The sequence below is a fragment of the Nicotiana tabacum genome, chromosome 8 (assembly GCF_000715075.1).
Source record: "Nicotiana tabacum cultivar K326 chromosome 8, ASM71507v2, whole genome shotgun sequence".
NCBI classification, from domain to species: domain Eukaryota; kingdom Viridiplantae; phylum Streptophyta; class Magnoliopsida; order Solanales; family Solanaceae; genus Nicotiana; species Nicotiana tabacum.
This window is the reverse complement of record NC_134087.1, coordinates 2,765,451-2,779,858: the sequence shown is the minus strand read 5'-3', so window position 1 is coordinate 2,779,858 and position 14,408 is coordinate 2,765,451. Positions and strand designations below refer to the sequence as shown.

The window sequence follows — 14,408 nt, the reverse complement described above, 5'->3', positions numbered from 1 at the left end:
CAAGATACGCACACACGTTTCATCTCCATTATCAATGAGCTTCACTCCATTGGTGAAGTCATCCAAAGAAACAAGCTGGTCCGGAAAATACTCAATGTTTTACCAGGTTCTTGGGAAAGTAAAGTAAATGCTATTACTGAAGCCAATGATTTGCAGAAGGTGACCATTGATGAACTCATTGGAAATCTCAAAACTTATGAGATGAAGAGAAAGAAGGATCTTGAAAGAAGAGAGCCCAAGAAGGAGAAGAACCTAGTTCTCAAGGCTACCAACAGAGACTCAAGTAGTAATGAATCTGACATGGAGTAACTCACTTAAAGATTCCAAAAGATAATTCGAAAAAATGGTGGGATTCCAAAGAAAAGGAGTTTCAGCATGAATTTCGAAGAAAACGATTGCTGCCATAAGTGTGGACAGTTTGGACACTTCATTAAAGATTCTCCTCTTCATAAGCAAAATCATTACAAAACCAACACTGAAAAGGCCACTAAAAGGAACTAGGTCCCTGACAGAAAGTTTACAAGAAGAAATGTTTCTAACAACATGTTGAAGCAAGCCCTGGTTGATTGGGGAAATTCCTCTAGTGAATCTGAAGGTGAAAATATGATGGTTACTGACAATGGATCTTTAGAATATGAGTCAATCTTTGCACTCATGGCCAAAATCTGATGATGATGAGGACAAGGAGGAAGATGAGGTAAGTTTTCTCAATGTTCAAAGAAATTTGAAATTTTTACTCTAAGAAAAATTGATGTCCTTAGCAAATGTGTTGATTGATGCCTATCACAGCCTCATTAATGAGAAAAATTCCTTAATAGAAGAAATTGGTGGTATTGAACAAGAGAAGGATTATATGGGAGTTTCCATTGTAGACATAGATGAAACCATTGAGAGTATGAAGAAAGAAAAAGAGGTTTTAACCGAGAGTAATGCTAATATTGAGCATGAGAGAGATGACCTATTGGTGGTAGTTGTAAACTTAAAGGAAAAAATTGGGGAACTTAAAATGAAAAGTAGGTATGCGAATTCTCAAAAGGAAAAGGAAGTTGCAAGTGAGGCACACATTAAGCTTGAAAGTGAGTTAAATTCAGTGAAGTCTAGTCTGTGTGCTGAGCTTGAGAGAAACAAACAACTTCAGGAAGAACTAGGAAGAGTGAAAAGTGATCTTGAAAAATTATTTAAGTGGACCTGGTCCTCTGATGCTATCACTGCCTTGTACACAAACAATGGGGGAAACATACATGGAATCGGGTTCCAAAGGGAAAAGACTCCATACAACCCTTATAGCAAGTACGTTACTGTACCTGACAATTGGCTTGCACTCACTGTGGCAACACTGGGAACTTTAAAGAAAATTGTAAGGCCAGAATTCAGTCTCAACAGAAAAATAAAGTTTTTGCTGAAAAAGTAACTGCTGCTACGGAACCTAGTCCTTCACATAAAAAATGTATAATGCCTGCTTGGACTAAAAGAGCCCTCATTCACCCCTTTTCTCATTGCAAGGACTCCTATAAAGTTAAAATTCAGTCGTTGCAGAATAATAAAGTTTTTGTTGAAAAGAGGCATATTGATGAGGAACCTGGTTCCCAGAAATGAAAATATGTGCTGCCTGCATGGGCAAAAAGAAAGTTGATCCACACGTTCTATCATTACAAGGGACCCAAACTTGTTTGAGTTCCTAAGTCTAACTCCTGATTTTCTTGTGAAGGGAACAGTGAAAGGGAGCAACCTACAATGGTACATGGATAGCGATTGCTTAAAGCATATGACTGGAAGTACAAATGATTCTCCTTTCACTTAAGGCCCTGCAAGGAGAGAGTGTACCGTTTGGAAATAGCTAAAAGGGGTACACTCTAGGAGTAAGAAGGATTGGGAAGTCACTCACTCACTCAATTGAGAACATGTACTATGTCAATGGCATGAAGTATAGTCTCTTGAGTGTTTGTCAGATATGTGACAATGGAAATAAAGTGGAATTGGTATCAAAAGATACAAGAATGTTTACATTTTTTATTTTAAGTCCCTGCACGGTGGTGATCTAACATGCCTAAGTGTCGTTGATGATGATGCTGAGTTATGGTGGAGATGACTGGACATATGAGTTATACTTGTTGAACAAATTGGTTATGGAGGACCTGGTTCATGGACTGAAGCAGTCAACACTGCTTGCCACTTGATTAACATGTGCATGATTAGGTCCCTTCTCAAGAAGTCTCTCTACGAACTGCTCAATGGGAGAAAAGCCAAGTTGACTTACCCGAGAGCCTTTGGATGGAAAATGTGTTGCTATCAACAATAATGGCAGAATGTTCACAAAACAAAGAAGATAAAGATGGAGAATTCACAAATGCTCCTAGTGAAGCTATAGATATTGCAAATAGAAAGACTGATTTGATGAGTCATCAAGTCAAGCAGAAGGATGAAGGAGATGCAGTAGAATCTCCAAAAGGCACAAAGGAACCTAGTCCCTTTATCACCTCGACTTGAGCTAAACATAGGGGTGTTGATGCGGCATTAGGTACTCCTGATGCAGAACAAAATAGTGGAAGTCAAAATTCTGTTGATGTCAATGATGATTCACATATGAAGAACTTGGTCCTTCAAATTCTGAAGTTTAAGTATCCAACTAGAAGAAAAAGAGTTCACATCCTTTCAAAATGTAATCACATCCTCAGACTCTGGTATTCAAGCTAGTTCTAAGAAAGAGCACTTCTGGAGCGGCACACTTTCTGGGTTCATGCTTGATCTCATAGAGTACAAAGAAACAAACAATGTGACTCTTTCTATTGCTGAAGCTGAATATGTGGTTGCTGCTTCATGTTGTGCTCAATTATTACAGATCACGCATCATCTTGAATACTTTGGTACATTTATAGCTTGAACCTGGTACAACACAAGAGGACAAAGTGTAGTGACATGCATATCACTTTTGAGGGATAATGTTGAAAAGGTTCCGATTTGTGTGAAGTTCTGGAAGACGAAGGATCAGGTAGAAGACATCTTCACCAAGGCGTTACGTAGTGAACATTTTGAAAGAAATCATCTGGAGCTGGGGATGATCAAGCTCAACAAAGGACCTGGTCATTCAATGAATGGTTATGATAAGAAGGAAAGGTACAATGCTAAAAAGTATTTTTTGGCGACATCTAACTCAAATCTATACTGTTACAGGTATACACATATGGCAGTTTCAGGACAAAAACAAGTAAGAGTGACATTGCACTTTTAGGAGTCTTTGCTCAAAATTTTCAAAAATCGTCACGGAACCTGGTCCCTGTGACTCAGGTTAGTGGTCTCTTCAATACTTATATGTCTTTTTAAGCTGCTGAAGTGTCATGTCATCGATTTGTTTCTGCCTTTCTCCTTCCTCTCCTCATACCTTTTGAAGTCCAAAATGTTAAACCTTTTCTGAACTAACCCGTTACCCCAAAAAGGCACTTCTCTATCTTACACCCAAATAAAACCTATTCTTTTCTTCAAAACCAAAATCAACCTTGTCTCAAAATAATCCTTCTTTCCAAATATGCCAGAAGTGAACCCAACTCTCTCATTTTCCAAAAACCTAACTCCATCAGAATCAAAATCCCAAGAATTCTTTGGTAGATTTTGATGGAAGTTTAATTGAAAGGGAACATGGTAGATCTAATATTCTAGAGCGTGAGGTTGAAGTTGTTGCTAGATTTGTGGAAGCCTTGAAAGATGGAGAAAGTGGTAAATGTGAGGACTGAATGAGGGACCTGATCCCTCAAGTCCTTCTCATGAAGTTAATTTTAATAATGATCTTTTTCTCTTTGAAGTGCTGTGTATAAACGAACTTCCGATCCAGTAAAAAGGATTGATGAAAAGTAGGTTGATTGATGATAAAGTGGTGTGACCTACTGATGTGATTGTGGAATAAATAATGAAATGAAATCTTTTACTGTGAGAAAGAATTAAAAAAATGGGCTCACTGAGAAAGATGCAGCAGATGATAAGGGTAAACAGATTGAGAAGAAGAAGAGGGAGACATGGCTACTCAAGGATAGAAAGGGTAGTGGAAGCGAGGAACCTTATTCTTTATAGAAGCAAAGGGTTGAGCCATTAGGTTTGGAGAGATAAGACGTTGAAGTCTCAAAAAGTGCTGTAAGGCAGAGTGTTGATTCTGATTGACATTGTTGAATTCCAAAAATAAGAATCACCTCTTTGTTCCTCCAAGTCCCAATGTTTCTGAAGAAGAAGTAAAAACTTCTATGTTTTACGTGATACTATGATGCTATATGTGCATGAGACTGAGTCTATTCTTGATGAGACAGCTTGGGGAGATTCTTGGTGATCTAATTGATAGTTCAACCTACTCAGATAGGTTGAGAACCTGGTCCTCGTATACCCTCGGCAGAACAGAATGCTAAGTTGAAGGGTGAGAATGAAAGATTGAGAAAACAAGTGGAGGAACTAAGAGAGAAGATGATCATTGATCAAAGGAGAGTAAATGAACGAATGGACAAGCTCATCAAAGCCTTAACCCCTTACTTTTCTTCCTGCCCAGTGATCCTTGTCCTTCAATCCTTCCAAATTACCTTGAATTCTTATCTTCTTTTGATCCCTATATTTGATGACATTGATACTTTAGTTGTTTAAATTGTCATATTATGTATTGTTGAAACTACTGTGCTCTTGTTATAATTACTCCACTATGGGCAATCACTCAATTTTGTGCGATGACATTCACTTGTTGTTCTTGTTACTATTTATGATGTGTTGCCCAAGTGGCTTGAGTTAATGTTGCTGAACTTCTTTTTGGTTGTGCTTCTTCTGTTATTCTTTTTGATGATGCCAAAAGGGGAAAGTTATATAGGTGTCAACATGGGGGAGGAACAGAATCAAAATCAAATTAATATGTTGTGTTGTGCATGAAAGATAGCTCTGCTTCGCAGGGGGAACGTTGCTGATAATATGTTGATTATAGGAAGTCCCTACCAGTTCCCAAGGAGATTGTATGAAGTCAACTCTCCAGCAGGAAAGTTACTGCCTGCACACGCCACTGCACAGGAACAGTGCAACAGTCAACTTTCTATGGAAGGCTTTTTACCTACCTTGCTTACATAATTGTAAGTGATGTCACACATGTATAAATACCATCAAGGAAGGTAAAATAACTTACTATATGAGAGAACCAGATAAAGGACTTGAAACATGCCTGGTACAATCATTCAAGTTAATCGACTCAAGATAATCTGAGCACTGTGTCTTTAGATTCACAGGAACCAGATTAGGGACCTGATACCTTGGTGTTCCCCTAACAGAAGTATAGGTCAATTGTACAGCTGGAAAGCAACTGCAGAAAGTGACTGCCTGCAACAGTGCAGCAGACAGTGCAACAGTCACTTCCCATTGGGAAAAGGCATGTACTAACCAAGATTTGACATCACCATTGGGATGTCTTTTTGCAATATAAACCTGGTGCAAGACACAAGGCATCTTCCCCCAAGACTTGCAAAATCAGAAACGAAAATCCTTTCTCAAGTGCTTGCAACAACCTCTCTCAAGAACAAAGTTACTGCAACCTCAAAGACCGGATCCAAGATTGAAGATATCTTAAGTTCTTAGGTTTGTTGAGTCTTTGTTATTTGTTCTTCATTGTAACTCCTATCTTACTTTCTTAGAAGCTATTTTTAGGAAACCCAAAATCACAAATCCCCTAAGTTTGTGTCTTGGCTAGAGTTAGTCGAGTTGTAAAGTCTTTGTAACTAGAGAGTTACAAAGTGGCTTGTAATAGTATTATTACAAGTTAGAGTTGATTAAAGTCTTTGTCACTAGAGAGTGACAAAGTGGCTTGTGGTGAGAGTATCACAAGTTAGTCAAAGTCTTTGTAACTAGAGAGTCACAAAGTGTCTTATGGTGAGAGTATCACAAGTTAGTTGAGTTGAATCCTTTGTAATAGAGTTATTACAAAGTGATCTGTAATAGGGGTTTACAAGTTAGCGAAGTTGAAAGCCTACAAGTGTAGGTCGTGGTTTTTGTCCCCTTGAGTTGGGATTTTCCCCGTAAAAATCCTCTATGTTCTTTACTTTCTACCGAGATACTGTGGGACCAATTAGAGAACCTGATTCCCTATACTGGCTGGTTTTACAGTTTGTTGCTTACAGTGGGAACTTATAGAGAATTTGGTTCTCTATACAGTGGGAACTTATCTTGTGTATCATTTACATACTTGTTCAGTAGTTAGCACTGTACCAAACTAATATAGGACCAGATCGCTAAACAGTTTGGTTCATTAGTATTTTTAGAGGAAACTCATAGAGAACCCGGTTCTCTATACAGCCTGGTGGACGCTAAGTTTCTATCACAGTAGTTGCTACCTTTTTTGCTTCTTCTAACTCCCCCACGATCGAAGTACTGTTTGATGTCAAAGATGAAGTTTTCCTCTTTCTTGGCATTCCGAGCCCCATTGTAGGGTTTTGGATCAGGAATCTTCAGCTTTTATGGCATAGGGGTGAGGTTCACAGTACCCCCGATCTAGTTTCTGCCTCCTCGAAATAGGCCTTGTAGGGCAGCATTGACAACATTGAGCTGGCTTGTCAAGTTGTCTATGGTTTGCTGCATGGCAGTCACCATGTCTGCCTCTTATGCCATATAGGCTAAATCCTCGGCACGCTCATGTTGGAGGCCCTCGGATTTACCATAAAATTTTGCTGCCATTTGCCGATCTCCTCCAAAGTGACTGATGTTTGCGATGTCACCTTCGGCCTGTCGCATCCTACAATCCAGGTCGTTCAACCTTTGTACTAGGTTGGTTAATTGATTTGGCACCGTATTCACGATGGGTCATAATACATCAACCATCTCTTCATGGGCTGCAATGCGGTCCCCATGATTTACTATGGTCAGAAATGGTGGTAATGGCAATGTGTTCCCTCGTTCGATGTCGAGCCTAGACTCTGATACCAACTGTTATGCGGTGCAATCCTGCGAATCCTTCGAATGACGACGTAAGGCTAAGCAACTGATGTCCGTGCAGTTACTATCCGCCAACTAGAGTTCCCTCTGTACGTTAGACGAGACTATTAGTGTCGTACGGGAAAGTCAATGTCAAGAGCAATTGAGAGAACAGAAAAGAGAATTGATAATGAAAGAAAGCTTGATTGCATTAATGAAAGCTATTACAGAAAAGCAACACGGTATCGAGGGGAAGAGATACCGATACAAAGAATTATTTGCTTGCTTGATTCCCCATAATAGTGCTTAAAAAAATAAATCAAGTTACAGTACTTGACCTAACTAAGATAGAGAGACATAATGGAAATACATGAAGTAAAACTACTCTATATTTACATTAAAAAAGACTTAGATTCCTACAAAGTAGAAGCATGTCTGTTGGCAGCAACCTTGTCTTTGGCATAAGAGTCTGCGCGCGCGGCGTTGTTGGCATCTGCCTTGCGGTTGGGCTTTGGCGAGGGCTATCAGTGGGGCGACATAGGCACATGCGCGCTTATCACTTGGCGCGGCCAAGTCCACGGGGCCGTCCATGGAGCTAGACATTGGAAGGCTTGCCAGGACGCCATGAGGCATGGCCAAGAGGTCATGTGGCATGGCTGGAAAGCCGCCCATGATTATACATCAACAACAAAGAAAATAGTAAGTGAAAAATTAAAAGTAATCCATTAAAATGTTCAATAATAATAGTTGAAGATATAGTTCATTTATAAAATTTATTATCCTGTTCAAGCATAATATTTCATTCTTTATTCATCCTTTCCAAGAACAACAATAATAAACCCAATATAATTTTACAAGTAGGGTTTGGGAAGGGTAGTGTATACCCAGCTTACCCTAACCTATAGGTAGGTTATTTCCAATAGACATTCGGTTCAAGTAAAGATGAAAAAGAAGCATTAATAATAAGTAATAACAACAACAAGATAATAAGAAAACCGAATCGAAAGATAATAATAGAAACTTAAGAATAAGAAAATACAAGACTAGCATTAATACTATTGGTAAGGAGAAGAAAAACATTTGACTATCTACTACTCATTTACCCTAATTCTTGACCTACATACCCTCATATCAAAGGTCATGTCCTCGGTAAGCTGGAGCAGTGTCATGCCATGTTTAATCACATCTTCTCAATATTACTTTAGCCTACCTCTACCTCTCCTCAAATCTACTAAGGCCAACCTCTCGCACCTACTTATTGGGGCATCTATGCGTTTCCTTCACATGCCCGTACAATCTTAGTTTCGCTTTTCGCATCTTATCCTCCACGAATGTCACTCTCACTTTGTCCAGAATAACTTTATTCCTAATTTTATTATACTCTTTAAACAAAGTAATAAATGACAAACAATGTTTTTATATCCTCCCACTTGAAAAGTATATTTGCCATCGTTTCATGATATCACGCACCAACAATATGAAGAATAAACTTGCAATATTATAAAGAAAAAATATGATACAAGGTAAAATTACTATATAAAAAGGTAGGGTAAATGATAAAATAAAATAATTTAATAATAATAAAGGGTGAGATTGAGAGAAAAATACAAGGTAACGACGTGACCACACCAAATCGGTCGTTACATAAAGTGACATATTTCGTCGTTATATAAGGACGTATTTAACGATACGATACAGTAAAATTTAAGTAACAATCAAAACAAATTGTATTTAAAGTAATAATACCATTAGATACAATGGACAACCATCCAATCAAGGTGTTAGAAAAAATATTCTGAGAATAAAGAGAGAAAAAACACGTGCTTCAACAAGAAACACAGATTTCATTCAATCACCAAAAGTCAATATCATTCATCCCCGCATCACAAATCTTACACCGAATCAAAAGCATAGAACCAATAGTAGATTCTACAATATTCCATTCTTACATGGCACAAGCAACACAAATTTAACAGCCCTCAAAAAACACTTTAAATGAACTCAAAACAACCTTTGCAAAAGCAATCAAGAACAAAAAGAAGAGGAAATTCAAAAAGGAAGCAACTTTCTAGACCCTTTAATTTATCATCTGAATTCTGAAATGCCCACCATTGATTTGAGCAGAACACCTCTATGTATCACCCTTTTGCCTCCTTTTCAACAAGGACCCAAGATTCAATTTTCCCTTTCAAATTCATCTGTTAATTCGTTTCTGTATAGTTTTAAAGCCAAACGGTTTCATTTCTTGAAACCATGTTCTTCACTAAGGGAAACCAAGAAACAGCAGACCCTTTTGAAAACACCAAATAAATCTCCTCAGAGCTTCAGGAAGCTGCTTAATTTGAACCCCAAAAATGATGATGATGATTATGAGAGTGAGAGTGAGAAGGATAGTGGATTAGGAAATGATGATAATTCTGCTATTAAAGGTACCATTTTGGCTGGTCTTTTGATTGTGGGTGTGGTTGGTGGATTTGGAACTGTTGGGTACTTATACAAGGAACAGATCAATGCTTTCTTGAACCAGTTTTCTGGCTTTATTGAAGGTAATTTCATATGAATTTTCCAATTAGTTTTTCCACCTTTAATGTCCTAGCATCAATACTTGAACCTTGTTATTTTACTACTTACTTAAACAATTCTTGAACCTTGAATTTTTTTAATTGATAAATAACAAAATTCTTGGTATTGGTATTGTCTTTCCTCTAGTGGTTGTGGATATTAGGTGTTGAATACTAGGCACAGCAACAAAAGTTGATAGCTGTGTTTTTTTTTTCTTTTTTCATTTTAATTGGTTGTAGGTAAAGTTATAATGTTGATCGTAACATAAAATATATCTGGATTGCATGAACCAATTAAAATCTGAAGCTCGCAAAATTCTCAAGCCCATCCATTTAGCCGATAATGGTTCAGGATAGTGGCGAAGCCACGAATTTCCCCAAAGGTGTTCAAACTTGAAAGAAGTGCAAAAAGTTTCCAGATAAAGGGTGTTCAATATATGTTATATACCTCTAAACCTAATATTTTACCTATATACACAATATAATTTTTCGGCGACCCTTGATAGGCTTTAGTTTCGCCCCTGGTTCAGGTATTAAGTTCGTCTGAGGTAATGAGCTTTTTTCAGCTGGTTTTGGTGCTAATGCTAGGAAATAAATAATGTGAGATTATCGAAAACAGAGAAGGTTTAAGATGTGTATGTGTACCTTCTCAAAATACTGATTGCTCGACATCTGGGATAAGCAAATGAACTTTCTTCGTAGGATACATGAAGCCCATTACGGTTATCAAAGATGTACTAGTGGTTGAGGTGGAACACATTCTTATTTGAAGAATGTGAAGAGTACCTTAAACAGCTGTACAGTTTGACAAAGTTACCATCATTTACAACAGATAAGTCATTCTGCTGCTAATAACTGTTCAACAAAAAATTAATTTGAGTCAGGATCCTTTTAATTTAAATCCCAAACTCAAGTCCAAATTCAAGTTCATCTATATTGAAAAATAAGTCTTCCAATCATCTCATGAATGGCCAAGTATTATTAAGTGTAAACGAGTAGACTAACACTTAAATATTATCATCTTTTCTGCAATTCTAATCTGTGATTCTTGTAATCCAACAGATTACGAATTTTTTGCCGGGCAACTTGTTATGATAGTCGGACACCTTTCTTTGCCACTTTCTAGCTCTATCTTGATCAAGGGCAAGGCAATTGTAATGAGGAATGAACGAACATAAAGCGAATCAGGGGAAGATAGAAAACCATTGTAGTTTTGCTTAAACTGTGAAATATCCAAAAAGATATGGAATATCTGTTATTGCATTTTGAACTTCATTGAACATAATAGTGAGTGATATTTATTAATTGCGCTTGGAAACCTGTCAATCCTATCTGAGTTAATGGTTTCACTGGAAGTTGAGAGCTTTGTCTTACTGAATGATGATAAGCCTCTACTGGAATATGTTAAATGAAAACGCTCATCCTTTTGACTGTAGGGCTTTTGGCTCTGACTCTTCTCCTTTGTTGGCTCCAACTTTAAAGCACCAAAGACCTTACTGCTAGAATGATACACTGACCATTGTTGTTGTTGTTGCCTATACTAGACAGGGTATTCTTGTCTTGCATAGAATGAGCCTATTTTGCGAATTTCTACTTTTTGCCCTCTTCCATTTTCTGCCGCCTCTTCCTTTCCAAGTGGTACTGCTTGCCCATTCAAAGCTTCTTTATCTTCATTAGCCTGTTTGTAATGATTTGTCTTCCAAGTGGTTCGGTGCTAGTTAACTAGTTTGATTCAGAATATTCTGATAATCCCTGCTCCGCAATTTAGTTTTGGATGGTCTTTTTTGAACAAAACTGAGAGATCAAGAATGTGCTGAACTTTCATCAGTTTTATCACGTGAAAAGTTTTTCCTTTAATTTTTGTATAGAAAAGTAAATTCAGCTTGACTGAGGCTCCTCATACGGCAGGTTACGGAGCAGCTGGATACGCTCTCTTCATTGCAGTTTATGCTGGGTTAGAAGTACGAACTATACTCTATTTTTGTTGGCTTAAAATCTTGCAAGAACTTCCAGAAAAATACTTGTTAATGGCATACTGTTTTTTTGGTGTGGAAACACTAGCAACTTATTGGATGTATAATATGGTAGATGGTCCTTTCGCATCTTTTAGATGGTCCTTTCGCATCTTAAAGGTGGTGCTTGCCTAGTTTTTTTTTGGCTTAGAAGATGCTCATAGGATGCTGGCACTGTAAACTAAAATAAAGTAGCAAGATTTCATATTCTTATTATCACTGACAGGGATACCAATGTATTTTACACTTGCATTTTTGGGCTTTACTTGACCAATCTTCTAGTTCTTCCAAACATATTTAATGTCATGAGATGTCATTTTCCAGAGTTTCTAAATTGAACTGACTTTCGCTGAAACACCTGTTGTAGATCCTTGCAATACCCGCCATTCCACTGACGATGTCAGCCGGTCTTTTATTCGGCTCCATAACTGGAACCATCATTGTTTCCATTAGTGGAACGGTAAGCTGTTCATTTGGTTCAATACTGGCATGATGATGTAGAATAAGTTCTCAAAAGTTTGATATGCATTCAGGTGGCTGCTACTGTTGCGTTCTTGATTGCCAGATATTTTGCTCGTGAACGTATTCTTAAGCTGGTAGAAGGGAACAAGAAATTTCTTGCAATTGACAAAGCAATTGGAGAAAATGGTTTCAAAGTTGTTACCCTTCTCCGTTTGAGCCCTTTGCTTCCTTTTTCTCTTGGGAATTATCTATATGGTCTGACTTCTGTCAAGTTTGTGCCGTACGTTTTAGGAAGGTGAACTCAATTTTCTATGTTTACTTTTTTCTTCATCATTGGCTAATGTCAGATGTCTAATATCGTTGTGCTGTTGACACGTATTCTGCATAAACTACTTATTTCACTATCAGGCTTTGGTTTATTGGTTCAGAGAGGAAATCAAGTTACAGTAATATTATGATGTGTGCTATTTATCAATAGAATTAGTTAGTTAACTGTACTCAAACTATATTCTGAAGGATGAAGAAAGCAGTGTCAAGTTGTTTACCGTTTTCTGTTTTCTCCATTTGTAAAGTGATACTGAAGCGTCTGTAACTGTCATCTTTGATCACCTGTTGATATTTAGGTCGCAAAATTCATTGTTGAAGAAAATTTTCTTTTACAGAACAGATCACAATCTTGTGGAAATAGCCTTTTATACACATTTCTTTATATTGATAGAGGTATCATGTGAAGGTATTGAAATGCTCTAGCTATTGAAAAGTTGCAGCTTATCCTAACTTCTTTGTATATAGTTGGCTAGGAATGCTTCCTGGAACATGGGCGTACGTGAGCGCAGGTGCATTTGGCCGCGCATTTATTGTGAGTTTTCCTTCTTTTTTTTTAAAATCTTGTGTTCTTAGTTGTGAACCGTGTCCCTTCTTATCGTCAGTCATGACTCTGTGATTCTATTTTTTCAATCCTGCAGTGGAAGTCGCAGTTTCTTGTTAAGAGAAGTTGGCAAAGTAAATTTTAGTTGATAATAACTTTAGATAGTGTCCACTTTTCAAAGTTATAGTAGTTTCTGTATACTGGAAACATTACAAACTGCTTTGTTGAACAACCTAGTGCAAGTTGCAGTCTCTGTACAGACAAGGTATGTGTATGTTTTATTCATGACAAGTTAATAGTAGCTGCATAATTAAGAACCAACTATTGTGATTTGGTTTTAATGGACTCGAACCGGGGGGGGCTAATCCAGTCTGTAACTGAAGAAAACAAAACAAAAATGATGTTCTGGGCATCTGCGATCCAAACAAATTTTGGCTTGTGCTATCTGGTGCTAATTTGTGTTGGATTCAGATGTTGTAGTTCTTGGCCTTACTATTCTCCGAAATTAATACCTTTAAGTTCTATTCAGTTGGGAAGTTTTTGATTTATATCTTAGTGTGAAAAAGAAGTAAATCATCATTAACTCACTAGATCCTACTTTTCTTGATTTCCAGCAAGAGGAATCTGAAATAGGTCTAGGAGGAGGAAACCAACAGCTATTGACCCTTGGAATAGGTTTATTGTTTACAGCAGTTGCTGCAGCCTATGTAACACGGCTTGCTAAGGTAACACAGATCATATCCGATCCTTTTACATTATACTCGTACTGTACTTGATATATTCAGATACTTGCATATGTTTAAGCATGCTTTTCCGCTTCTATCTTGTAAGGACGATTGGTATGGTTGATCGTAACTTGCTTGTTCTGCATTAATGCAGGATGCTATGAAGGATATCGAGTAGACAGCAGAACTACTTTTGCCTTAACTAATTAGAATTTACATGCTCTTTATCAACATGCACAAGTTGAGATATACATAGTGAATAAAATCAGATAGGAAAAGTTCAATTATTTTTTAACTGTATAATTTCCTAGTTCTGATGCTTAGTATGCAAGCATCATTTTGCTTATTTCCTCCTTTATAGTTCAGATTAGTGTAACATACTGCCACAAAAGCACCCTCTTAGTCCTAGTCAATAGCATGAGGTTTTGTGGTGCATGCTATTTGATTAGTGTGAGATTTAGATAATCATTAATTTTAGAGAATCTCTAATTTCTCTTAAAGACAAAATATTTGTTAGTGGAATGTGAAACATAGTAGAATCCTGCCTTCACGCAGGATCCGAGGAAGGGTCGCACCTCAAGGGGAGTAATATAGGCAACTTGCCCTAATACAAGCATCAATGATTGATTTCACTGCTCGAACCCATGACTTAGGGGTGTACATAGGTCGGGTTGGTTCGAATTTTACAATTACCAAACCAAACCAATTGTGTAGGATTATTAAATCTAAAGACCAAACCAAACCAATAAAACTCGGGTTTTTCAATATCGATTTTTCTCGGATTTTCGGGTTATTTGGATTTTTTTGGATTTTTTCCAGTAAAATCTTCGTAGAACAAAACATATAACATATGCTCAAAATATTT

The 14,408-nt window shown here is 37.4% G+C and overlaps 1 protein-coding gene across 1 annotated transcript; it reads left to right on the top strand.

Annotated features, from left to right (window-relative positions):
* Positions 1 to 8,809: 8,809 nt before the first annotated feature.
* On the top strand, positions 8,810 to 14,050 carry LOC107794338 (uncharacterized). The gene is made up of 7 exons (XM_016616821.2): positions 8,810 to 9,461; positions 11,385 to 11,437; positions 11,856 to 11,948; positions 12,022 to 12,245; positions 12,743 to 12,809; positions 13,433 to 13,543; positions 13,698 to 14,050. Exons 1-7 carry the CDS (start codon positions 9,017 to 9,019, stop codon positions 13,719 to 13,721), a joined length of 1,017 nt encoding a protein of 338 aa, XP_016472307.2. The 5' UTR covers positions 8,810 to 9,016; the 3' UTR covers positions 13,722 to 14,050.
* Positions 14,051 to 14,408: the final 358 nt, after the last annotated feature.

Coding starts and splice junctions, on each gene's coding strand:
- LOC107794338 (XM_016616821.2), top strand. CDS start 9,017: ATGCCCACCATTGATTTGAGCAGAACACCTCTATGTATCACCCTTTTG. Junction 9,462..11,384: donor GTTTTCTGGCTTTATTGAAG/GTAATTTCATAT, acceptor CTCATACGGCAG/GTTACGGAGCAGCTGGATAC. Junction 11,949..12,021: donor TTGTTTCCATTAGTGGAACG/GTAAGCTGTTCA, acceptor ATATGCATTCAG/GTGGCTGCTACTGTTGCGTT.